General features: G+C 44.2%; 1 protein-coding gene across 1 annotated transcript; it reads right to left on the bottom strand.

The window, feature by feature from the left end:
• Positions 1–82: 82 nt before the first annotated feature.
• On the bottom strand, positions 83–27,836 carry Thsd1 (thrombospondin type 1 domain containing 1). The gene is made up of 5 exons (XM_036166953.1): positions 27,747–27,836; positions 20,276–20,415; positions 15,365–16,321; positions 6,441–6,599; positions 83–2,902 (listed from the first exon to the last, which is right to left on the bottom strand). The coding sequence occupies exons 2-5, from the start codon at positions 20,331–20,333 to the stop codon at positions 1,500–1,502; spliced, it is 2,577 nt and encodes an 858-aa protein (XP_036022846.1). The 5' UTR covers positions 20,334–20,415; positions 27,747–27,836; the 3' UTR covers positions 83–1,499.

Raw genomic sequence — 27,836 nt, 5'->3', positions numbered from 1 at the left:
AAACAAAAACAAAAACAACCAACAATGGGGTTGTGGATTTAGCTCAGTGGTAGAGCGCTTGCCTAGCAAGCACAAGGCCCTGGGTTCGGTCCTCAGCTGGGGGGGGGGGGAGGCACACAACAAAACTTCAATTTGTGGAGACTACTATAAACCAAAATCTCATAATCTCTCATGAACATATTTCCTTTATAGTGATCTATGGTGTGAAGTATTTTAAAGAATCGTTCTAATTCAACCACAAATGGTTTTAAAGGCATTTCACTAACGTCATTTACTCTCTTTACTCAGTCTCTATTCTAGTACTGGGGCTAATACATGGAGACACATTGTAAGAAACAGAAAATCTGCCTATTGAAATGTACAACTTATACATTAAAGACTGCTGAAGCACCTCTTCTCCCGGAGGCAGGGGTTCACTCTTAGTGAGAGCCCCAGAAAACTGGGCTAGGTAGATGGTGAACACCACTTAACAGAAAACCTTTCAGCCCATAGTGGTCTTCTTGAATTTCCATTTCTCCAAAGCCATTTTGGTCAGTCTGACCCTGCTGGCTGATTCACTGGGAAATCTGGAACATGTGAGCACGTGCCCCCTGTGTCAAAGGTTGGCACACAGGCCTGCGAACTTGGATCAAGAACAAAGCTTTCTGGTATGATAAATAAAGAAACCGGAGAGTACTGAGCCTGGCTCTTCTTTCATCCATGCATAGGGGTTGTCAGACAGCTCTGGACAGTCTACCCTCCTGTTCCTGCAGAGCAGATAGTCATCATTAAAGCTCTTCCAAAGGAAGCAGGCTTTAATGTTCAGTAAAAACGGCCCAAGTAGCAGTTCAACAAATATTAATGTCTGAACTACTGTGTTTACAGCTGTGATTTCCCCCTCTCTGAAACCTCACCAGCAGGCTGCCATCCTGATACACTCTACCAGAGGGAAAACAATGGGAGGGCAGGATGGGCGTGGCAGGAGGGAGGTCACTAAATAAGAAAATGCAGCTATTTAAGTGGAGGCTGGCTAGTCATTAGGCCACTGGGCTGAAAGGATTTGCGCCACTTGGTAACAAACTTCAAAGGAAGTAGCCCATTTTTAGGCTCTTTGTTCAGTTCTTACTACACAACAAAGCAAGTTACAAGATCACTCCTACAATAGTTTTGCACAAGGCAGCCAGCAGCAGAAGGCTCCACCCCTTTGGGAAAAGCTTCCAGATCCCAAAGTTGGAAACATCCAGTGCAGTGTTCAAAATGCAGCATACATTTACCTTATTTAAATTGTATTAGTGGTAATAAGCCAATAGAAAAGGGATCACAACAAGGAACGCTCAGGGTAAATAACTTCTTCCTAATGAGTTACACACACACACACACACACACACACACACACACACACACACACACACACACCTCTGAGTGAACTAATTCCCCCAAAGTTACACAATATAGTTAGCAGAAAGTATGTGAGCAGTAAATACTGCCAGTTGGGTAGAGGGTCCCGCAGCTTCTTAGCCTTAGATTACCAACTTCTCCACACTAAGAGTACTTGTGGTTTCATCCTCTTCGTTGGAGCCGAAGTATCCCGGGAGGTCCAGCATTCTCTGCTCAGCCTCAGTGAGGCGGAAAGAGGTATTGTCATAGAAGGCGAACTCTGGGTGGATGGGGAAGCTCTGGCATTTATCTTTTCTGAAGTGAGAAGGGCTAAGCTGACTGACTTTCTGGTAGCTGTCTTTGGGGAAAATGGGCGAAGACTGCTTCCTTGAAACACTCCTGTGACTGGGGGACGGTCCCCTGTGAGCTCGGTGCGGCTCCATTTTCTCAGCTCCTGCCACCAAACTTGCCTGGCGATCCCCGGAGTCTGGTTTCCTCCTGGGATGCCCCACAGTGTAGGCTTTAGAGAGAGGGCCCAAGGGACTGCTGGTCCGGCCTGCCCCTTGGAAGTGTTCCGATCTCTCGGGAAGCAGGTGTGCACTTCGACTGGGAGGCCTGCACCTATCCTCCATCTGGTCCCAGGTCCGCATCCGGGAACTGTAGGCGGGGACCTGGCGGGGAGTCAGCGCCGACAAGCTCCTCTCCCGGAAAGGGCGGGACTGCTTAGTTTCGTGAAAACTAGCCGTCCTCCTGAAGAGGGAACTTCTGGAGTGGCACCTCTCAGATGAGCCCTCTCTCCCGACAGTCGATCTCATCTGCGACTTGCGGATCAGGGTCTGGCTGGGACTGACTGCGCAGCTGGGCGGAGGCACGATGCAATCCAGCCTGGAAGGGGGCCTTTCCCCGGCGCCGGCCACAGGCTGGTCCACAAATGGAGACTTGATCCGGAACTTGCTTGCTGCTGCTGCTGCTGCTGCTGCTGCTGCTGCTTCTTCGGGGCACTCCAGGTCTAAGGGAGGGCTGGCAGTGGCATCCACGACAGTGTCCGTCAGGGGACTCTGAGACACGTGGTACACTTTGGTGGTCTCCGTCAGCCCTTTCTTCTTCATTTCCTTCAACTGCTGCTGGGCCAGGCGGTAGCTGAACAGGGGTGGGATGATCTTCTGAGCGTTGGACTGGAAGCTCTCACTGCCCGAGGCCTCATCCTCAGGAACCGCTGGCGCACTGCACCGGTATGTCAAAGGGATGCCCGAGTCCCCTGGGCTTCCCCTGGGTCCGTCACCCGCATCTGAGAAGCTCCCACGAGGCTCGCTCAGCTCGCAGATGTTCTCCTCATCCGAGTTCTTGCGGAAGCCAGGGGAATGGATGGAGTTGTGTCGAGCCGGAGTGCTGCATTTGGGGGCCCTGCCAAACCTCCTCCAGAGTGTGATGAGCACGGTGGCAATGATGATGGACAAGCACAAGGATATCCCTGTGACGGTCACGACGTTGTTGGACTTCACGGGGCCCTGGGGGGGAATAGGTGATGGGCCTGGTGACCGGAAAACTTGAAAGAGAAAACAAAAAACAAAGTTAAAACACATGTATTCTCTTAGGTTGATTTCTCTGCATTTTAGAGTCAAAGTGGTTGCCCTAGTTATCAGAGCAAGAAGGAAGGAAAGAACCAAAGACTTGGATTCCTGATGAATGCTGAAGGCACACAAGGTGACCAGTAAAGAGAAAACCTGGAAAAAAACAGGGACCACAGAAGGGAGGTGGCCGGGGAAGCCACAGCCAGGAGACTTCTGTGCTCAGCAGCTCCTGACAAGACCCTCCCCGACACACTTATGAAGATGGGAACATGGGCTACCTGTAGTTTAATGTACCCGTGAGAGGCATGTGGGCAAAGTCCATGAGTAAAACTCGAAACCAAACGTACATGCTGTAGGTAACTGTACCTAAACTTTCATGATTAGCAAAACTCGCTGAGGCAATTCCCGACTAGTAGCCATGAAGTCCATCACTTGTCCCATTCTAATATCTAGACCCCATCCTCCTGAGTGGGAAGAAGCTGCCCACATTTCTGCTTTCAGTCGTCACTGCTCCTCCAGCCTCCGCATGGGATGACTTGTCTTCACACCTTTATTTCAGGCTTTGGATTATATGTTTCTCTCTGAACCTTGCTACGTCCTATTTCAAGACAAGGATGGATCTTGTAAGTAAATTCAATAGATTCCCGATCCCGGTCACAGTTCACTGTGACCTGCACACAGTACCCAATAACCATTAGTTTAATCAACTGGTTCAGCCATTATTAAAAAGAACGGCAGTAAGATGATCACTATTGCACCAGACAGGGTGAACCAATCCCAGCAATGGACACCTCCCACTCTTGTGTTGATGTATTGGTGGCACAGAAGCATTTCCTTCCATAGCCAGACCAAACTCTGGATCCTTGGTTCAGCGAAGACAGGTGGTGTGCCCTGGTGTGTCGCCTCCGTGACGGGCCATGACCGCCGATGACAGTGTGTGGCAGCATTCCCACCACCCATCACAAAGGGCGCTCTATGCTATTTCACTTTCTGAATCTGGCTGGCAGCTTCGAAAACACACAGATGGAAAAGAGTTTTTCACAGCTGCTGGTCTGGCCCATCCTGCCTTATCTAACTCTTCCTGCATCTCCTGAAGTCAAGGAGATGCCCTGATGTTGAGCAGATCTTCACATCTCTAGAGAGTGACAGACAGACAGAAGAGGAAGAAGCAAATACACAGAAAGTTCATTTTATCCAACTAAGCATTTATCCCCGGCCTCGGTGTACAGGAAGGGGAATCTTTATCACTCAGCTGTCTGGTTAAGAATGTGTGCTTTTCCAGACCCCACCCAATATAATGGAAGTTAGATGCCAGAACATAAAATAGAAGCATATTTCCTCAAAAGACAATTGCCAACTTCACTTGCTGATGTCTCTTCCAGAAAGCTACATTGGCCTGAATAAAAAGGCAAAGTAGTTAAGATAGGCAGCTTTCTATGATTCCTCATTGTGACCCTGGGCAGGGCACCTCCATGTGCCCAGAGCCTTCCTCCGAAATGTGCGGAAGAGAGTATACAGTCATCACTTAGTATCTTAGGATTATCTCCTGGATGCTTGGGGATATCAGCCTCTGCACGTGTCTATAAAATGGTGTCATAATTGCACAGAATTCACATCCTCCTGCTTTTGAAGAAAGACATTTTTAGGTCACCTATATTACCGAGGATCGTACAACAGCTGTATAACTAGTTGTCACACTATATTGTTTACAGAATAATGACAGGAAAAAAATGGCTGGGACTGGCAAGATGGCTCAGCGGTTAAGGGCACTTGCTGCAGACCCTGACAGCCTGAGTTTGACTCCCAGAACCCACAGGGTAGAAAGAAGAAACCTTTCTGCAAATTATCTGATGACCTCTACACAAGCACCGGGGCACATGCATGCACTCAGAAGCTCGTGTGCATGTGTACATGCGAAATCTTCCATGTTAAGAAACGAAAAAACATCTTCAGGTGTTCAGGACAGATGCAATTTCCTTTAGAGAGTCCAGGACTTATTAAAGAAGATTGAGTGACTGAAGGCGGGAAGAAGAGCCTAGGCTAGTGTTGCAATAAGAAGACAAAAGGGAGAATAACATTCTTCAGATCTAAAATGAAGGACACAAGGCCTACAGTACTGGCTGGAAACACAAAGTAGCAAGAAGACCATCTAAGGTCACAGATGGGGACACTGGGGGATGCTGCTGGGTGCCTACGGTCTTGGCTAAAAGGTTCTCTGAGGTCCAAACAAAGGGAAACATCTAAGGCATCCCAACCCCAGAAGGATGACGAACTAAGTGTAAGATGTAACTGTCTTGTTAAATAAGAGACATAGAGCCAATTGCAGAGTTAAAAGTCACGAGGTCAGCCTTGGAGAGACAGAGCAGCAGAGAAGGGTAAGGTTTTCAGCTCTCAGCTATTGCAATGACCTTGTGGCTTTTAACTCTGCAATTGGCTCTGTGTTTCTTATTTAACAAGATGTTTACATCTACAACTAAGGATGCCTTTGAATCTGGAAATGGAGAGTATAAGAAAGGAGGCCTTGACAGAGGAACTTGATCTAAAAGGCAGGGCCTCAGCAAAAGCTAGCCAGCTAACCAAGCAGCTTCTCAGGAGGGGGCTGGAATAAGAGCACGGACCCTCCATCACCATAACTGTGAGTAAGTGCCATTCAGCTCCACAGAGGAGGCAAATCTGGCTCAGGCAAGTGAGCGTCTCCATGGACCACTCACATCAAATACCTTTGAGTACCTATCAGGGTGGATCTCTATGATACTCAGAAAATGCAGGAAAGTCTAGTCAATGAGAATGGCAAGAAGAAGTATCCCTGCTTCCTTCTCCCAGACAGAACTGGTATCAAACTTCAGTCACTGAAGAGGAAAGAAACAGGGTACCCTGCTTCATTTTGACAGCTGATGGTCTACACACACCCTTTGGACAACCTCTGAGATGATAGGGGGAATATTCAGGAAAGATGTTTCTCCATAGGGGTTTTTGTTTTATTATGTTGTTTTAAGGTAGTGGAGAATCAGGGGGAGAAATAACTGGTTGGGCACGGTGGGATCCCTGCAATCCTAGCACGCCAGGTGCTGAGGCGGGATAAAAACTCAAGATCAGCCTGAGCTACAGAGTGAGAGCCTACCAAAGATAAAATCTGGTGCCAGCAAGATGGCTCAGCCCGCAAAGCACCTGCCGCCAAGCCAGTGAGCCTGAGCTCCATCCTTGGAATCCACACGGGTAGGGAAGAACGGATTTCTGCAACACTCTCCACCAACTATTTCCATAGTTTTAAAGTTTTAAAGACTAGTCAATACGTCTGAATCTTTAGCCATATTCCCAGGTCTCGTCCCTCACTTCCAATATCAAATCCCATCATCTCATTGGCAAGTTACTATCCCGACCACTCCCCGTCTCAGACGCGGATAAGCACAAAGTCAGAGGATGGCGATCAGAGGGGTAAGCTTCCACTGAACACAGACTGGTAGCTCCCCGAGGCTCTGGGGGAGTGACCCAAAAGGAAGCAGGAACACCTACCAGCACACTCCTCCAGGGAGCATGAAGAGGTCTCTGAGGACATTCCAGAGCAGCTGGGTCTGGAGGAGAAAGAAGTGAGACAGACACGGCGCCGCTCTCGGACAGCATCCCCGCACGTGGTGCTACACTGACTCCACGGCTGCCATGGTCCCCAAGTTTCTGCAAGGATATAAGTCACGCTTTTAGTGCCAGTCACGGAAGGATCAGTACTTAACTGCACCCAAAGAAAGCAGCAAAACTCAAAGCCCGGGTCTTAAAAGGCTAGAAAGGAAAAACATTCTCGTAGATGTAACAAATCTGCAGTGTTAGTCTTAATCTCGAAACAAAGAAGAGCTGTATAATCTATACAGCCTTAGCCGGTCTGAGCATTCCTACAACCCACCAGAGAGCTGAGGTCACAGGGCAACAGACCAGCCCACAGTGAAAGGAGAGTCAGGCCCCTCCATGGAAAGAGGGGCTGCAATACTTGTTTGCCCGGGCCAGAATCCAGGACCCACCCACACAAGCTCATCAGACAAACACATCTAAACGTCATGAATTGCTCAGAGTAGGATGAGAACACAGTCTCTGGGGACAAGATAAGAAGGGGCATTTGTGCCCACATGCATCCTCTTCTCCAGGGATCCCACCAGAAGGGCTGAGGTCAAGTGTAGGACTAGACAAACTCTCTTCACAGTGTGTGAGATCATAGAGCCTACCTCCTCCCTGGGATTCAGACACATAGCCCTTGCTTCAAATGAAAGACAAGACAGTAAATTAAGTACCAAGTAGTTTAACATTAGCAGTTAGTCATACCTCCCGGTTAGTCAATTCCCAAGTCCCAAATACCAACAGTTTGGTGCCTGGGGGAGGCAAGACCTAGCGGTGAAAACTAGTGTGAAGGCTGGCAAGACGGCTCAGTAGACAGTGGGGCTTGCTACCAAGCCTGGAGATCTGAGTTCAAGCCCCAGAATCTACATACAAATCCCACAGGATGGCCTGATTTCCACCTGGGTGCCAAGATTGAAAGGGGGGAGTATAGAAACCTCAAGAAAATCCCTTTGGCGGCACAGTTTCCCCTAAACACAGAGTAACATTGACACATACTGAAATCTTAGGTTCAGTAAGGGTTGCCAGAGCAATAGGAACAACCCAAACACTGCCCAATTCCTTACCACATTAACCCCAAACTTACAAAAACAGCTTGTTGAAAGCAGAGGTATACCTATTTCTGGGAAAAAATTACATTTGCCTAGGTGTCTATAATTTCAAACAATTTTGAGATGCATAAAAAAACGAGAAAAGATAAAGTAATCAATAAAACCAGACTCAGACATGACTTAAATACTAGGTATATTGGAAATAAAATTCAAAATACCCATGACTAATGTGTTAAATTAGACATTAGTGGAAAAGTCAAAGAAGACACATACATACGTGAAAATGTACCACTACTGTAAGCTAAGGATACTAACTGAAATGCTAGAACCACAGAAATACAGTGGTAGAGATGAAGAAAGCCTTCCACCCACTCCCAGTATGTTCAACACACTTGAAGAAGATAAATATGAATTTAGGTAACTAGAAATAACTCAAATGGAAACATAAAGGTATCTCTGAGTAGACTATGTACCCAAAACAAAGCACGTGGTAGGAGCTTGACACACACCCCAACCCCACCCTGCGCAGCAGTGTTGGGAGATTCCACCTGATGGAAAGTATTTAGGCCCTAAGGGCTCTGCCATCATGAATGACGCTAATTCATTTCATCCCAAAAGACTTGGGATGTGCCCTGTTTGGGCCTTTCTGCTGTTCCCCTTGATGACGTGGCAGGAAGCCCCTCACCAGATGCGGGCTCCTAGACTTTGGCCTTCCCAGCATCTAGACTTAGTAATAAACCTCTGTTCTTTATAAATCATCCAAACTCAGATGTTCTGTCGTTCTCTATAGCACCAAATGAACCGAGATAACAAGGGGGAATGAGGTGGGTGGGAGAAGTCCAAACAACCATGGGCAACAGGAAGACATCAAGCAGGATATCACACATGGACTTGGAATTCTGGAAGGAAAGGGAGGAATAGGAGAGAAGAATTATTTGAAAAGATATGTCCAAAAGTAATTAAGATACTAAAGGACAAATTCCAGATGCTCAGAAAACATCAAGTAGGAAAACATACAGGAAGCAAAGGATCTTGGAAATCTACTGCTGCCATTTTACTGGACGAGATTACTTCCGAACAGCAGTCTAAATACTTGTCTACACACTCACAGAGAAGTGTAGCTCTCAACCCTCATCAAAGAAGCTTGTCTTTGTAGAAGATGGAGACCATCCCAGAAAACCACAACTGGTCATAATACAGAGAACCATGAGGTGCTCAGCCCCCACAGATACATCTACGACACAATCCCTGCACCTACACTTCAGGGAACACCATGGAAGATGGGCAGCAAGATTCTAAACGTCAGAGGACCAGGAACTCTGGAGAGTGTATCTCCTAGAAAAGACAGGGAAGCCGCAACCATGATGTCACAGCAGCATGGCTTCCTAAACAAGAGCTGAAGGATGAAAATGCTAATAGACATGCTAATGGGAAAAGAGGAAACCCTAAGGGCCCCACCCCTAGAAAAAGAACTACAGGCAACTAACGACGCTAAGAGAAGAATCAGTCTTCCCCAGAGATAAGCCCCCTGAGGTTATCCACTACCAGTCAGCCGGCCCTGACATCATATACACATGCGCAAAACTGAACAGACTCAACAGGTTGTATTTGTATACTTCTGTGTGTATATGTGGGTGTGTATGCATATTTAATAATAATAAAGAAAAAGAGGCCATGAATTTGAGATGGAGTAAGGGGGAACAGAAGGGGTTGGAGGAAGGAAAGGGAAGAGAGGAAATGATGTAATTAGACTTTAATTAAAATAACATTATTAATGAAAAAAACAAAACTGTTTCTCAAAGTAGATTGGAGGTAAAGATATATATATCCCTCTAGGACAATCAACTAAAAATATTTTATTGTATAAATCACAAACTCACAACATGGTTAAATAAATCATAAAAATCTTCAATTAATCTACATAAAAAAGAAAAAGAAAACAAAGATCTAATGGAAGATTTATAACCCCAGAAAAACAGAGTTTAATCAAAACATGTAATAATAACACTAAACATAAATTGAATAATCATACCAATTAAAAAAACAGAGACTGTTAGATTGGATTAAAAAATCTGACGTGATTCAAGTGTGTGTATGCATGTGTGTATGTGTGTGTGTGTGTGTGTGTGTGTGTGTACACGTGTGTGTGTTTGAAACCAAGAACTTTATATACATAAACACATATAAATATGTATAACACACACATAAAAACATGAAAGTGAAAAGTAAAAGGAAAGGAGAAAATATACCTCCGTGGACATTGAAAGGAAATGGAGTGCCTGTGTTAATAAGAACAAAACTAGCCACAGAAAAGGGGACATTACCTGGATACAGAGGAACAATGTGGGATGAATGATGGATGATTCAGTTTACTCTTACCAATCCTAGCAGAAGACCCACCTACAAACAGAACCTCACAATACACATAAAACTCCCCCCAAAGAGCTTTCTTTCCACCCTTCCAGTACTGGGATGGAACCCGGGACCTCTGGCATGGTAGGCCACTGCTCTACCATTGAGCTACATCCTCCAGATAAAAATGCTGTTGATAAATTCAAACTTCCTCTTCAAAGTAGATATGAAATCACTGCCACACATAATAACTTGTTTCTTATTGAAAATTAATCCAAACCCCTTCTCTATCAATACCCTCCCAACACCAGTATCTACCAGATCCTACAAGCACCACATATCATCCTCTATTGAATAACATCTCTTCATCCATCATGGACAAAAACTTCTAACACAGCTACAGGTACACAAAGCACTACAAAAACATGAGGAAAATTTGTAGGGCAGATGTGTTCTCAGGGGAGCCAAGTGGTGCAATCTTTGGAGTGAGTCATGGAATATGAGTTCGTTAAGGTAATTAAGTCTCTGAGGATTTTCACAAGAGTATGAGCAGTATAAATGAGTATCATGGCCCAACATCAACTGAGATGTGGTAATGATATTCCATACAGCGGTCCAACTGAACACAATATTGGTTCTATGCCTCCTGGATCACACTGTAGTTCATCTTGTGGAGGAACAATGAGCCTTGTCTACCAGGCTCCAGAGCAGCTCATCTGCTAGTCCCCTTGCCTGTAAGGCTCTGGGACTCTCCTATGAAAGTCTCTGTGGGTTCACCCAATGTGGCTCATTTTCTAAAAATCTACCAGAAATTCTACTACTACAAGATTTAAACAGAAAGTTAGATCAACATACAGTTGGTTGTGCCTTTTCTTGTGGTTGTGTTTAATACTATGGAAATGGAGAATTACAAAAATTAATAACCTCTTGTTCCTCTAAGCATACCAATTAAAAGCCCAAGATTGTTAAACTGGATTTAAAAAATACGACCCAGTTATATTCTCTTTAAAAAATGATTTTGAGCCGGGCGGTGGTGGCGCACGCCTGTAATCCCAGCACTCGGGAGGCAGAGGCAGGTGGATCTCTGTGAGTTCGAGACCAGCCTGGGCTACCAAGTGAGTTCCAGGACAGGCTCCAAAACTACAGAGAAACCCTGTCTCGAAAAACAAAACAAAACAAAAAAAAAGATTTTGACTTTTTGTAAGTACAAGTATAATTTCTTTAAATACATAAAGTCATTTGTGAAATAAAACCAACATTTCCTTTAGTGGGAACCAGAAAAAGAAAATCAGTTTTGATTTAAAAAACAACAACAACAACAAAAAAAAACCATGAATCTTAATGTAACAACACAAATTCATTTTAAAATGTTTTATTTTAGGTTTAGAACATTTGGGGTAAGAACACTAGCTATGAAAGCAAATGGTCCGGAGTCCAAATTCCCAGCACTTACGCAAAAGCCAGGCAGGGCCACCCATGCCTGTAATTCTAACACTGGCATTGGTGGAAGCAGGCGAGTCCCAGGAGCTCACTGGTCAGCCAGCCTACCTGAGACTGAGCTTCAGATTAAGTAAGAGACCCCAGTTCAAAACCAGGAAGAAGAAGAAGGTGGAGAGCAATAGAGGAAGATGTTGGAAAGGGGCAGATGCCTTCTCATTGAAAACACCAGCTTTCACACAAACGCACGTGCACACATCCGCATCCACCAGCCCTCACACATATGCATGCACACACATCCACATCCACCATACAGACACTGTGCTGTTTCCCCTTGAAAGTAAAATCATGGCTCAAAGAACCACAAAAAGTAAACACTTAAATTATCTTTTAAATCTATTTCTAAATCAAAATAACTAAATAGGAATTAGCCCCAGCTCAACTAAAGCAATGATCAAATTTACACAGGAAAAACATTTAAACACCTTAAGCTTCAGATCCCTGAAGATATGAAACAACTTTGAAGAAAATACTCTAAAATGGGACTCTATTAGACATCTATAGTTCACACATCACACATGAAAAGCAAGATGACCAGTATTCTTAATGGTTATTCTTTGTGAATGAAAGGTTGTTTCGCTTGGCCCTCTGTAGATGTCCATAGATACAAATATACTTTAAAACAAACTTTTTTGGCCAGGTAAAATGTGTTTCCAGCCAGCACAAGAGATATCAGTTCTGAATGAGCAAAATTGGTCTGGAATGTGATAAGGAAAAAATGTTTCTGACTCTAAGACCATTTGAAGGACAAAGATGATGAAATATTGACATTTCTAAGACATCGTGCTCTAGAGACCAAGGTAACTAAACAAAACATGCTTAGAAGAAACCCCCAGATGGGAGGGAGAAGCAGGATACCTGAAAAAAGCAGTTACATTCCCTTTGCACAGAGCAAGGTTCACCTCTGTTGAACAGTGCTCATCCTTGGATATTGGACATGCAAACCGTTACAGGTCTTCCAAAAGTGCTACACAGTATAGGATGATTGAGGAAGAAAAACCAACAAACAAAAAACCAGAGTCTTTTCTAAGCTGAAAACTTTTTTTTTTCTGAGACAGGGTTTCTCTGTGTAGTTTTGGTGCTTATCCTGGATCTCTCTCTGTAGACCAGGCTGGCCTCGAACTCACAGAGATCCGCCTGGCTCTGCCTCCCGACTGCTGGGATTAAAGGCGTGCGCCACCGCCGCCCGGCTGCCCAAGCTGAAAGCTTTTCATTGTCTTACAGAGGAACTGACATGGACGGCAATGGCAGAGCCGTGGTAAAGCAACTCGTCAGGCTAGTCCACTCAACCTTTGGTTTTCACTTGTTTTGTGGGACTGGGACTAGAACTCGGGGCAAACACTCTACCACTGAGTGATATCCCCAGTTGGCAGTGAACTGAGCTTTGTGCTCTGACTCTTCACTCAAACATCCCGAGCCAATGACTTCGCTTTTCTGTGTCTTCACTTCCTCACCTATAAAACTGACAATGTAATGAGCCTAAGTTACAGGATTATAAGGCCTGAACCGGTTAATATTCACAAAGAGCACGTAGTACTGGGGACTAATGAATCATGTAATGACCACAAGGAGTCCCTTTTGGCAACATCCAGAATGTATTATATCCTTGAGTCCTAAGGCAGATTTAGAAGAGGAGAGAGGCATAAATACATTATTCTATTTTCAAAACAAAACAAAAAAAAGGGGGCTAACAAGATTCAGTGAGTCAGTGACTCAGAAGCATGGCAGTGAGGAGGCTGGGGAGAGCTACGGTTTGTAAAATGCTGCTACAGTAACATGAAGACCTCTCCCCAGCATCCATGTGAAAACCTGGGGAGTCAGTTCTCAGGAGCCCCCAACATTGTCTTTCATTTGATTTCTAACCAGGTCCTGTGGCCTCTCGATTAGGCTGGCCTGGCTGGTCAGTAAATCCCAGGGATCCCTGGGTTTTCACCTCCCCGGGTTTTCATCCCTTCGGACGAGTGTTCACGGTGCTGGAAGGTACTCTGCACTCTACCAAAGGAGAAAGGTAAGCACCCAACAGCTGCCAACTCCTCCATCTGCAATGGTGACCCGCCTGCAAGATACGCTGCCGCAGTGGTAGCACAAAGCTTGTGGGAGTAACCACCCACTCTCTGATTGGATCTAAGGCCCACTCCACAAGATAAACCTATACCCTGTACAGTGGGTAACCAAGAACCTAAGACTAGATGGGCCAGGGACCTAGGGGAAAAACCAAATACAACTGTTCTGCTAAAGGGTTATTGTAATAAAGTGAGACTCCTAATGACATTCTGCTACACTCAAAGATCAGCACCTTGCCCAGCCATCATCAGAGAAGCTTCCTCCTGCAGTGGGTGGGAACAAATACAGAGCCCCACAGCCAGACAAGATGCAGAGAGTGAGAGACCTTGGAACACTCTGTCCTAAACAGGATGTCCCTATCAAATTCCTCCCCTCAGGGCTCAGGGAACCCTGCAGAACAGGAGGCGGAAAGACTGTAAGAGCCGGAGGGGATGGAGGACACCAAGGGAACAAGGCCTTCTAGACACAGCAGGACCCATGCACAGATGAACTCTCAGAGACTGAGGCAGCGTGCATGGGTCTGCATGGATCTGCACCAGATGGGGGCCTAAAGTTGAAAGGAGAAGTGGACACATGTCCCCATCCCTCGCCCAGAAGCTATCTCCAATTGAGAACCCTTTGCAAATGAAAAATTAGTTTTCTCCAAGAGTGTCTCACTGGGGAAACAAACCACTCTTAAGGGTAGGCCCTATGTCTATAAGTAGATGGCCAACACAAAATGAATTCAACGCCATCTTGGAGGTTCCTTGTCTCATAATGTTAAGTTGGGGTATTTCTTTGTTTGTTTGTTTCACCTAACAGGTCCTTTGAATTATGACTTCTGGTTTTGTGTTTTTATGGGATTCCTGTGTGTGCGACCCTGTGTGTATCTGAGTCTGCACGTATTTCTTGTGCTTTTTCTTTGGCTCTTTTTCTTCTGTTTGTTTTTTCCTATTCCAATTTGTTTTTGCTTTATCTTATTTTATTTTATTATTATTTCTTAGATGCCTGCTTGTTCTCTAATGAGAGAGAGAAAGGGTGTGGATTTGGATGGGAGGGGAGGGAGGGAGCAGCTGTGAGGAGTTGAAGGGGAGGAAACCATAATCAGAATATACCGTGTGAAAAAAATCTCTTTTCAAGAAAAGAAACTATAGTATCACCCCCAAGGATCAAGGACCATCCTGATAGAAGGGTATAAAAATGTAGGATCCAGAAGTTGGGGAGGACAGGCGTGAAACAGTATCTTCGGGATGTGCCGTCACCTCTGTACTCACAGTGTCTGTGGCTGCCTGAACAAGACCATCATGGAGTGGAGAGGGACTCTGAGCCTCCATCACTAGCTGAAGAGATACTGATGGTTAACAGTTTTTGAGGGAAAGAGAAAAACCTAAAGAGGTTATGTGAATCTGATGGCCAGGACAGTGATATGGTTGCCCAGCTCTCAACAAGTTCTCTGTCCCCAGAACTTATAGCCACAGACTCAACCAGCTATGGATAGGAAGCATTCAGAAAGAAGTACTGAATTTGTAATGCAATGCACAGACTCCATTCTTGTTATTCTTCTGCAAACAATGCACCATAACAAATACTTACACAGAATTGCATTATACTGTTTTGTAAGTAACCTAGAGATGACCCGGGGTTGACAGGAAGTGCTGTGTAGGTGTTATATGAATACTATGCAATGTTGGTATCTGGGGACCTCAAAACCAATCTCCCACAGAAACTGAAAGATGAATGTGCTTTTAATTTTTCACCAAAAAAAATAATAATGCTAATTGGTATAGTCTGGAGAATGCATCATGAATACCAGAGTTCACCTAGATCGTATTAATTCTGATTACATGACGGCATTGATTGGATTTTTAAATGCTGAAAAATCTTAATACCAACCTATGTTTCTCTGAATTAGCATGCACTCCTTCGCAGAAAAACGGCTTTTCCTCGACATTCCAAAGTTAAAGCAGTATTTGTTCTTCCCCACATCAAACAAAGTGCAGTTAAACACTGTTCTCCTCTCTCCTAGGGACAGGCTGTTTTCAGCCAGCTGAAAAGTCCTCTCCTCCGGGTGTCTCGGGGCCTCTTTGTAAACAGCAACCACTCCTTGGACAAAGACACACGGAGGTGGCAGGACCATCACCTCCACCACAGACTCACACGTGACCTCCGGTGCCATCGTCAATTTGTATCCGAATTTTTGGGCCAGGTCAATGGGTCCTGCAGAAGTAATGACTGAGTCTTGGCCCCAAAGCTTCAGCGTCACAGTCACATAGGCTTTCACCCCAACGGGTGCACAGCCAAACTCAACCCACTGACCGTGAGCCAGTTCTGTCCTTTTGCTGGCTCTGATCTCCAGCGGCTGCACCCTCGTTCCTGCCTCGGGAAGACTGTCTGTAAAAACCACGTCCACCAGCATGTCCGGCTTGTCCACTGGAAACAGGCAGAGCGGCTGGGCGGTAAACAGTCCCACTTGGAAGGTGCCTTCTGCGGCCTTGGCTGTCCTGTTCAAATCGATGTGAAAGACGGGCCATTCTACCTTCAAAAAGGCGCTCTTCTCCCAGCAGGGAACTTGCGTGCTGTTGTCTGTCACTTCGGGAATCATTACAAACCAGTAGTCACCCGCCTCCTTGAAGTAGAAGCACTCAAACTGGAGAGTCCCCTGGGACTGGTTGGTCAGGAGGGACTTTGTGGTAAGAGTCTGATTGGTGTTGGCCGCCCACAGCATGACAGACACGTTCCTCAGGGTCCCATTAACATCACCGAGATAGCGGAAACCCACCGACACTGTCCTGTTGCTCAGCGCCACGTGGACTGGCTCTCGCAGGAGGAGGTATTCAGTTTCTCCAAGAACTGAAAGAAAATGGTCAGAACTGCATTTTAAAGGGAGTGCTTGAGTAGGCCTATCAGGGATGCAATGAAAACGGCTTCTTAAGACACTAGAGACTGTGGAACCAAGTCTAGGATACCATAGACCAACACAGCAACTAACTAAGAGGTGGAGCACCCAGCTTGCTCCTCTCTAAGAGCTCTCTCTGTTCTCTCATTGCCCTTACGTTTAAAATGGTGAACAGTAAAATGGAAGCACATGAATTATGAACCAAAGGCTGTGGAGCCCCCAGCTGGATCAGGCCCTCTGGATAAGTGAGACAATTGAATAGCTTGTTCTGTTTGGGAGGCACCCAGGCTGTAGGACCAGGATCTGTCCTTAGTGCATGAGCTGGCTGTTTGGAACCTTGGGCTTACACAGGGACACTTTGCTCAGCCTGGAAGGAGGGGACTGGACCTGCCTGTACTGAATCCACCATGTTTAAATGAATCCCCAGGGGAGTCTTGGCCCTGAAGGAGATGGGAATGGAGGTGAGGGGAAGGGGGGAAGGGGGAGGTGGGGGCGGGAGGGGGGAGGACAGGGGAACCCATGGCTGATGGGTAAAATTAAAACACAAATATAATAATAAAAAAGAAAGAAAGAAACATCTGACATAAACCCAGCAAGAAAAAAAAATGGTGAACAGTGATACGTACTCTGAACTCACAACATTCAACATATGACCTCCATGAACAACGAGGAAGGTAGAAGAATAATTGGCCATCCTCAGGTTTAAACTTCAGGCCCCCATATTTCTTACTTTAATCATTTTCTGGTGTTCAGAGAAAGTTTGGTTTAAATGGCACAATACACATGGCTGTAGATTATTTAAAATGTCAGATACTTAAACTCTCTTCAAAGTGATTATTGTCCAATATTCAAGATAAGCATTTAGGAATTTTTTACCAGTAAAAGAACTGGTGTGCTCCACTTGGGTGAGGAGGAGAGTTTTAGATGGATGAGGGATGTTATTTATTTATTCTTTGTTGGTCATTCATAATAGCATGAACATTTCTGAAATAACTAGGGATGTCCTTGGCAACTTCAATGGCATGGCAGCAACTGGTCCTGGCTCTGATAGGGCAGATGACTGCTAATTTCCCAAGTACCATTCAATTATGATCAACCATATCTTTTAAAAAGAGACCCAGCAGAGCAGCTGAATGGTACAAAGAATGCAGACACACAAGAACCTTTGTTTCCTTTCTGAACTGGATCCAAATACATATCAAAGCAGGCAGGATTTGGCAATGCAACAGTCAGCTGGCCCATGGCTGGGTAAGACATTATTCCATAATGAAAGAACTGCCAGGACCCCTTTTCAGCTTGAAAAATGTCACATAATTAAAAATTTATTATTCTTATTGTATATACCCCATCCACATATTGTATATACATATTATATTGCACATGTCTAGAGGGGCTCCTATTTTTGTTTACACTTACCATCTTTAAACTCCCCTTATCTATATGTAATCAGTGATGACTAGAATCAGCATATAGATATATCAAAACATAGCTATTGTACCTCATCTGTTTCCTACCTGAGTTTAAAATAAGATACATAAAATGTGGATAGATTTGAAGCTGGGCAGTGGTGGCGCACGCCTTTAATCCCAGCACTTGGGAGACAGAGGTAGGCGGATCTCTGCAAATTCAAGGCCAGCCTGGGCTACCAAGTGAGTTCCAGAAAAGGCACAAAGCTACACAGAGAAACCCTGTCTCGAAAAACAAAAAACAAACAAACAAACAAAATGTGGATAGATTTGAATACTTGATCATACTTACTTAAACATATATATATATATGGATAGTTTGCTTTTTTTTTCCATTTAGGGAAAATGGAAGTTGAAGAATATTCCTTTGCATCTGGAGACATGTGAGTTGAGGAAGGTGTTCACTAGTGGCCAAAGAGCCTGTCACACCATCACAGGCCAAGGAAGGGATTAAGACTGAGACGAAAGCAATTTTAAAGATGTTTCAAAAAATTTTTAAGTGGTGTGTGTGTGTGTGTGTGTGTGTGTGTGTGTGTGTGTGTGAGAGAGAGAGAGAGAGAGAGAGAGAGAGAGAGAGAGAGAGAGAGAGAGAGAGAATGAACAGTTGCCTATAGAGGCCAGACAGACAGACACATTGGGTCCTCTGGATTTCAGGTGGCTTAGAACACCTAGATGCTGGTAATGGACTCAGTCTCCTTACTTGCTCTTAACTGTTGAACGATTTCTCCAACCCCACTAAAGTCATTTTCCTTTAAATTTGAAAGTGTCAGGACTGTTCTCTAGTGCATCTTAAGACTAAGAGGCACATGCCAATTCATTAATGTCTTAGTTAGGCTTTCAATGGCTGTCATAAAACACCATGACCAAGCAACTTGGGGAGAAAACAGTTTATTTAGGCTTATAAGTGAATAACTTATTCTGGTGTTTAGGTATTTGGGGAAAATAGATATATAACAGAGAAAGTTTGGTTTAAATGGCATAATATAAGTTGCTGTAGATTATTTAAAATGTAAGATACCTAACTTCTCTTCAAAGCTATTATTATCCCATATTCAAGACAAGTGCTTAAGAATTTTTACCAGTAGAAGAACTAGTGTCCTTATGTGGGTGAGGAGGGAATTTTCAGGTGGATGAGAGGTGTTATTTATTTACCCCATAATAGTATGAACATTTCTGAAATAACGAGGCATGTCACACTGTATCACTGAGTCAGGGCTGGAACTCAACACAGGAACCTGGAGGCAGGAACTGAAGCACAGGCCATGGAGGATGCTGCTTACTGACTTGCTCCTCATGCCTTGCTCAGCCTGCTTTCTTATAGAACTCAGAACCACCAGCCCAGGGTTGGCACTGCCCACAATGGTCTGGGCCCTCCCACATCAATCATTAATCAGGAAGATGATCTAGAGACTTGCCTGTAGGCCAGTTTAATGGAGGCGTTATCTCAATTGCGGGGCCCTCTTCCCGAAGGACTCTAGCTTGTGCTGACACAAACTAACTGTTTCTATCGAGAGTGGGATTGCTTTGTTTGCTGTGTTTTGTTTTGAGCTAGGATTTCATGTCGCAGTCCTCCTGCCTTCTCCATCCCAAATGCTAGAATTACAAGCTTGCATATGCCAAATGATCCAGATTCTATTATAAATGACAGAGACTGTCAATGAGGCTGACCGATTCTGATTCAATGGGAGCCAATGAATGAAGACAATAGACATGTCCAGATGAAAAAGGAGGACAGAGAAGCAATGGGTGGGTCCTCGTGGGAATAGAAAACAGAAGGTGTGTACTAAAGGAAGAGCTGACTACAGTACCCCGGAATTCTTATTTGTTTGGACCAGAAGACACTCTCATTCTAGAAACTACTGTCTGGTGCTTCTTTGTTTTGTTTTGTTTCTTCTGTTCTTTCATTTTTCCCTTCCCCCATTTATGACAGAATTGAAAGTAACTGGACTATTCAAATAAGCATGTGTATATACACACATGTGGATAACCCATACGATAGACTTCATCTACAGCCGGTGGATATGAAAGGGGAAATGAAGTACGAAAGTATCGTTTTTTGCCAGGCACGGTGGCATCCATCTTTAACCGAGTGATCGGGAGGCACACGCAGCACATCACAGGGCAGCCAGGGTTCCATAGCCCTCACCTCAGAGAGACGAGAAAAGGGAGGGAGAGGAAGTGTAATGTTTTCATTTATTTAACAGTAGTGAAGCTTTTGCTTTGTCTTTGTTTCTGAGTTAAAAATACGTTTAAACTGGACATTGAATCCACCAGGAAAACCCCCTGAGGTACAGTATTCCCTGAGAGGCCAGGGTGACAGCTGTGGCTTCCAGAGAGTTCAGCTGACCCACTTCACTTGACCTCACCCACAGGGGGTCACCAGCATCAGTGCATTGATCTCCTCCTCTTAGCAATGGTTCCATGTGTTCTCACCATACTCACCATAGTCACAGAGCACCACCAGCAACAGATTTGAAAAGTCTTTCAACATTGGTTTCATTCTGATCGGTAAAATCCCAGGCCTTTAGTCTCCTCATGTCCTTTCTCACATCAAAATTGTGGCTTTTTTTTTCCAAAAGCACCTGAAATTAGAAACTCAAAGTTGATGACTCCAGTTAATGTGATTCACAGAACCATAAAAACCACAGAAGGCATTTGTTCATAAAACCACAAAGTCAGGGGCTGGATAGGTGGTTATGGCTAAGAGCAGGACTACTCTTCCAAGAGGACCCGAGTTTGGTTCCCAGCACCCATGTGGGGCAGCTCACAACCTCTGGGTAACTCCAACTCCTCTTCTGGCCTCTCAGGACACCTGCACACATGTGGTATACTCCCAAGTAGGTACACACAAAAACATCCATAAAATAATTATAAATATAATAAAATAATAAATAAAATAAAATAATTAAGAATAATTTTTTTCTTTCTTTTTCCAGAGCTGAGGACCAAACCCAGGGCCTTGTGCTTGCTAGGCAAGCGCTCTATCACTGAGCTAAATCCCCAACCCCTAATAATTTTTTAAAAATGTATTTATTATGTACACAGAAGAGGGCACCAGATCTCATTATAGATGGTTGTGAGCCACCATGTGGTTGCTGGGAATTGAACTCAGTACCTCTGGAAGAACAGTCGGTGCTCTTAACCTCTGAGCCATCTCTCCAGCCCAAGAATAATTTTTTTTTTTTTGAGCTGAGGATTGAACCCAGGGCCTTGCGCTTGCTAGGCAAGTGCTCTACCACTGAGATAAATCCCCAACCCCAAGAATAATTTTTAAATGGCAATGCCATTCTAAAAGGTCAAATTGTCTAGGAGGCATTAATAAAATATAGAGAAGTGTAAAACAAATCTTTTTTAAAAAATTTTTCAAGACAGGGTTTCTCTGTGTAGCTTTGTGCCTCTCCTGGAACTTACTTTGTAGACCAGGCTGGCCTCGAATTCACAGAGATCCACCTGGTTCTGCCTCCCAAGTGCTGGGATTAAAGGCATGTACAACCACCACCCGGCCTGTAACACAAATCTTAAAAGGTCTTATTAATAAAAAAAATAAAAATAAAAAACAAACAAACAAAAAAAAACCCAAAACCAGATATTGGGGTGAAAGCTGAAAGATCAGAGAAACAGAAAGAAGCCAGCCACATTCTTACCGCTAGAAAATCCTCAGCCCCTGTCTTCCATAAGACCTGAGTTCAATTCCCAGCACCCACATGGCAGCTCACAACTGTCTGTAACTCCAGTTTCGGGGGATCTGACACCTTCACACCAATGCACATAAAATAAAGTTAAAGAAAGCAAGCAAGAAAGAAAGTCCCATTTATTAATTGGTCTTCATGCCTATGCCATCAGAGTCCTGTTCAGAAGTTCCTTCTTGTACCAGTGAGTTCAAGCCTATTCCCCACCTTTTCTTCTGGTATCTGGGCCTTGTGTTGAGGTCTTTGGCCCATTTGAAGTTGAATTTTGTATAGAATGATAGATATGGATCTATTTGCATTCTTCTACAAGCAACGATCCAATTTGTCCAGCACCATTTGTTGAAGATGCCATCTTTTTTCCAGTCAAAAGTCAGAAGACCAACAATTAATAAATGACTAGAAATTGTCTGAACACCAGAGGGCACCATCACTTGAGCCAAGCAACGGACTGCAGAATGTGGAGAAATCTTTACCAATTATACACCTTACAGATGGCTAGTATCCAGACTATTCAAATAACTCAAAAACCTGAACATCAAGCAAACAACCCATTAAAAATGACTATACGACTAAACAGAAAGTTCTCTAAAGATGAAACCCAAATGGCTCAGAAATGCTTTTAAAAATGTTCAACATCCTTCACCATCAAAGAATGTAAATTAAAACTGCTTTGAGATTTAATCTTACCCTGGTAAGAATAGCCAAGATTAATAAACAAATGACAGCACATGCTGGTAGGAATGCAGGGAAAGGGGAACACTCACTCACTGCCGGTGAGCATGCAAACTCCTACAGTCACTATGGAAATCAGTGTGGAGATTCCTCAAAAAGCTGAAAATCAGTCAACACAAGGCCCAGCTACACTACTCTTGGGCATATACACAAAGGACTTGTGCTGGCTAGTTTTATGTTTATATCAACTTGATATAAGCTAGAGTCATCTGAACTGCGATAGAAAAAATGTTTCTGTAAGATCTAGCTATAGAGTATTAGTGATTGAAATGGGGGAGGGCCCAGTCCATTGTGCGGTTTCATCCCTGGGCTGGTAGTTCTGGGTTCTATAAGAAAGCAGGTTGAGGAAGCCATAATGAGCAAGCCAATAAGCTTCCTTCCATGGCCTCTGCATCAGCTCCTGCCTCCAGGTTGCTACCCTGCTTGAGTTTCTGTCCTGACTTCTTTCAATGATGAACTATGGATGTGGAGGCACAGCCCACTTCTTTCTTTCTTCCCCAACTTCCTTTTGATCACAGTATTTCATTATAGTATAGTAACCCAAACTAAGACTGAACTCTACATCTTACTACAGAGATACCTGCTCATTCATGTTCACTGCTGCTTTATTCATAATAGCCAGCAATTGGAAATAGTCTAGATTTCCACCAACTGATGAACAGATAATGAAAATGTGGTACATTTACACAATGATATTCAGCTCCTAAGAAAAATTAAATTTGCAGGTAAATGGATGGAGCTAGAAATGATCATCCTGAGAGAGAAAACATAGACCCCAAAAAGACAAATAGTACATGTTTTCTTTTATATGTGGACATTAGCTTTTAAGCTTTAGAGATGTGTGTTTCCATTAGAATAATCACAAGCTTATGTAGCTAGTGGGGGACTAAGGGGGAGGAGGTGATCTTCCAAGGAATGGGAAATAGGATATAGTATTATAAAGAGATAAGGGGGGGTTGGGGATTTAGCCCAGTGGTAGAGCGCTTGCCTAGCAAGCACAAGGCCCTGGGTTCGATCCTCAGCTCCAAAAAAAGAGATAAGGGGGAAACTAGGAGGTTTAAATGTAGAGGGGGATGGGAGGACAGGGTAAAGAAAGGACTATGGGGAGAGACGCCTCACACTAAAGGCCTTTCGGAAAGTCATATGTAACCTACTACTGTAGATGTTTCCATAAATACATATATGAAAGTAATTTAAATGTAGTCACCATCTATTGGGGGAGAAATGCCCACCTACATGTATACCATCAAGTAAAAGCCCCAATGCCAAGAATGGGTTATCTCTTATTGAGTTGTTGGCCAAAGGAGTCCCAGGGAGTCTCTCAAACATCACAGGCTATTATTATCAAGGCTATTGGTTGCTTTCCACAAAGTTGAAGACACAACTTACATGGGTCATTAAACATTGAGAATTTAAGCTGGTGCCTAACTAAAGGCATCACCTCTACTGACTATGCACATCACTGGAAGAGAATCATCAGTCATCAATATCTCCCAGCTACAAATCCTTTAACCTACAAGAGTGACCTGCCTGCAAGATATGCTGGTGCAATACTGGCATAAATATGGGAGTAACCAACCTCTTTTTGACTAGATTTAAGGCTCCTGTATGGCATGGAACCTATATTTGACACTGCTAAAGGGGCCAAGAACCTGAGACTAGATAGGTCATGAGACCTACAGGAAAACCTATTATTCTGCTGAAGGAGCATAGCAATAAGATGACTCCTAATGATGTATTGCTATGCCTACAGATCAATGTCATGCTGACCCTTCATCAGAGAATTAACAGAGACTCACAACTGAACAATGTGCACAGAGTGAGCGACTTGGGAGGACTCGGTCCTAAATGGGATGTCTTCATCAAATCCCTCCCCTCAAGGCTCAGGGATCTACGTGGAAGAGGGGGTGGAAAGATTGTAGGAGCCAAAGGTGATGAAGGACTCCAAGGAAACAGTGACTTCAAAACACAACAGGGCTGACACACATGTGAACCCACAGAGACTGTGAAATCATGCGTAAGTCCTGCACAAGTTCAAACCAGACAAAAGTGGACTCCAAGTCCCACCCCTAACCAAGAAGTTATTAACAATACCTCCAGAGAGAAGGAAATCAGTTTTCTCCAATGGTGTCACTGGTAGATCAACCACACTGCAGGGCTGGCCCCATGCTCAGGACTAGCTCATCAGCACAAAATGAATTCCATGGTTTTTTTGTTTGTTTGTTTGTTTGTTGTTTTTGTGGAGCTGAGGATTGAACCCAGGGCCTTGTGCTTGCTAGGCAAGCACTCTACCACTGAGCTAAATCCCCAACCCTGAATTCCATGTTTTTTGTTTGCTTTTTGTTTTATTTATTTCTTTTCCTTGTTATTATTATTTTTTGTTTGTTTATTTTGATTTTTGTTTTTTGGAGTTGTTCGTTTGTTTGTTTGAAAGATAAAGAGAGCATGAAGTTGGTTGGGGAGGAAAGTCAGGAGGCTCTGGGAGAAGTTGGGGGAGGAGAAAAATATGATTAAAATATATTGTATGATAAAATTATGTTTTATGCATCAAGTGAGAGCCCTTGGAACACCTGGCCCTAAATGGGATGTTTCCATCAAGTCCCTCCCCTCAGGGCTCAGAAAACTGAGGAAGAGGAGGCAGAAAGGCTGTAAAAGACAGAGGAGATGGGGGACATGAAGGAATCAAGGTCTTGGAGACACACCAGGGCTGGTGTCCATATGAACTCACAGACTGTGGCAGCATGCACAAGTCCTGCACAGGTCTGCATCAAATGGGGTCCTAGGGCTGAGAGGAGGGGTAGATACAAGCCTCCATCCCTGACCCAGAACCATATCCAACTGATAGCCATTTGCAAATGAAAAATTAATTTTCTCCAAGGGAGTCTCACTGGGGATATAGATCACTTTTCAGAAAAGGTCCCATGCCCATGCAGTAGATAGCCAACACAAAACAAACCCAATGGCACCTCCGGAGGGTCTTTGTTTCATAATGTTGTGAGGACATTTTTTTTTTTAACCTTACAGGTCCTTTGCATATATATTATGGTTTCTGGTTTGGGTTTTGATGGGATGCCTGTGTGTGCAAACTTGTGTGTGTGAGAGAGAGAGTCTATATGAGTTTCTTGTGCTTTCTTTGGCTTTTTTTTTTTCCGTTTGGTTATTTTGTCCTATTCAGATTTGTTTTTTGTTTCTCTTCCTGTATCTTATTTTCCTGTTATCCCTTTGTTAACTGTTTGTTTTCTAAAGAGAGACAGAAAGGGTGTGGGTCTGGACGGGAGGAAAGGTGGAGGGGAACTGGGTGGAGAAACTGTAATCAGAATATATTGTACAAAAAAAAAAATCTATCTTCACTCAAAGAAAATATGTTTTTCATTTTTAAAAAATGGAGGAAAAAAAAAACCCCAAACAATAGATACTCAGAATGTTACAATTTAATGTGAACTCAATGTGGCCCTGCTTTTCTTGTTTGGGTAGTCGAAGGAGAAAACAGACAAATAAAAATGACCATCTCCTGTCAGTCTTCCAATACTTGTTGCTGATATGCATCAGGAGATGGGTGATTCATGGAGCAACCGTCCCAGACCACCTAGGTGGGCAAGGGAAGACCTTGCTGGACTGTGGTTCACAGTGAATTGTAGAAAGGGATACTGAACTTTGATCGAAATACTAGAATCTGGACCTCCTAAGGGTAGTCTTTTCATATATTTTTGGTTCTGAGCCTAGCCTTTAATGGCTGAGCCATCTCTCCAGCCCAAGGGTAGTCTTTTCATACTAGAATCTAGCAAACTGTTCTGTTAAACATAACCACATATATGTTTTCTTAATGCTTAGAGTCCCATGTTAGCCATAGGTCATTTCTTTCTTGTTGCGCCACAGATTGAACGCAAGGCCTCATCCATCCATGCTAGGAAAGCGCTCTGCCATTGAGGCACATCTCTGTCCCACAGATAACTTTCCAGACACATGCTACGTACCTTCTGATAAGGACAGAAATGAACAGAATTTAGCAGGCTGACTGAAATAAGCTGCCATTCAGTGGAAAGGAAACTGGTGTGTCTCTATTAGCTTTTGTTCAGTAAGAGCTGGTTGAACAAAGGAAACCCCGCATTTCCTGAGAGGGAAGCAGGCTTCCAAGTTTAAGTATGCAGATGACTGGGTTCCCTTCCCTCCTCAACACACCAAAATGAAAGTTCTGTTTGAGTGGAACTAGCTCCAGACTTGATCTAATCATTTCTTTGAATTTGGATGGGGAACATGGCTGAAGACTGTCAAACTATGGCCCCTGGCACCTGTAGTTCCCCCAAGATCTGAGGCAGGAGGATGGCTTGAGCCTACCAGTCTGAGACCAGCCTGGGCAACATAATAAGACCCCACCTAGTAGCAACGTCTGGAAAGATGAGGTCAGCGTTCTGGGATGGCTTGCTTCTCCGAGATAATATTCCTTTTAAAACTCTTTACTTGTTACTGATTCTGTGATTATATTTTCTGGCTTATGAAGGTGAGTGGTTAAACAGACTTGTGTAATGGTCTGTATTTAGAGACGAACAGAGATGGAATTATGGAAGGACCCAGTCTACCTGTACATCATAACGTGCATTATGATTATAATCATAATATGCCTCTAATTTGTGTGTGTGTGTGGGGGGGGGCAGCTACCTGATTATTTCCTTTCACCACGTTCCCAAATCCCTGAGTAGTTATGAGTAGAATACATGGTGTGAGAATCATTTTAAGAAAATAAGAAGTTGGGCCTGTTTTCAAGGCGTTTAAAATACTTGTATAGGGCCGGGTGTTTAGCTCAGTGGTAGAGTGCTTGTCCAACATGTGTGAGTTCCTGGGTTTGAACCTTCGGAGCTAAGAAGCAACTCACAAAAGTTTACAGATAAACTGTAAAAGCACCGGTTGAGGAGAGAAGTGGGTGTGAATTCTCAGCGACTAAGAGCATCACCTCCCCTTAAAGCCAGGTTTTTCCAGAAACCAGCTAAGTAAACGCTTCGTAGCCGCCAATAAAGGAAAACTAATTACTCTAACGTCCACAGGACATTGTCAAAGAATAAAAGGAAAAGCAACGTGATTTTACAAGCAAGGCTTCTGCGTATATCTAGGAATAATGTTTGGTAGGAGGAAATCCGACCCCAAAGCTGCACTTGTGAACAAGCTTTCTCTATCCCGATGGCAGGGTGGTGCTTCCTCGCGAAGCTGTGCTCTCCCACAGACTCACTTTCCAAAGGTGCCGGTCAAGTTCACGCGTGGAAGCCCGGCCCAGCCGTAGTCAGTCAGCATAAAGCTTGTTACTGACGGCCATTGCTGATTGTTAGTTAGTATCCCAGAAAGATTTCTTTGGGAGAAGTTACAAACTTATGTCGCAACATGAGTTTCCTAAAGTCCCAACCTGAACTCCACGTCTGAGCCTACGTGAGTCCCGTCAGACGGCCACGCCCGTTCCAGGTGCCCGCCTGGGTCCTGGGCCACCTGCGCTCCCCGGTCCTTACCTCTGGTCGGGTCTGGCTGGCACGGTGGACACGACGAGTGGGGAGCCTCAGCGGCCACGGGGAGGCTGGGCGAGCATCCCGCGTCCCGCA

The sequence above is a fragment of the Onychomys torridus genome, chromosome 17, assembly GCF_903995425.1.
Source record: "Onychomys torridus chromosome 17, mOncTor1.1, whole genome shotgun sequence".
Taxonomy (NCBI): Eukaryota; Metazoa; Chordata; class Mammalia; order Rodentia; family Cricetidae; genus Onychomys; species Onychomys torridus.
Note: the sequence above shows the minus strand (reverse complement) of the source record. Positions and strands in the feature narration are given on the sequence as shown.

What these genes read in the sequence shown, in the direction of transcription:
- Thsd1 (XM_036166953.1), bottom strand. Translation starts at nt 20,333, where the DNA reads ATGAAACCAATGTTGAAAGACTTTTCAAATCTGTTGCTGGTGGTGCTC. An exon ending in GGTGGTGCTCTGTGACTATG is followed by an intron (nt 16,322 to 20,275) that starts GTGAGTATGGTG and finishes ATTTTCTTTCAG; the next exon opens with TTCTTGGAGAAACTGAATAC. An exon ending in GCTAATTCAGAGAAACATAG is followed by an intron (nt 6,600 to 15,364) that starts GTTGGTATTAAG and finishes ATATCCTTGCAG; the next exon opens with AAACTTGGGGACCATGGCAG.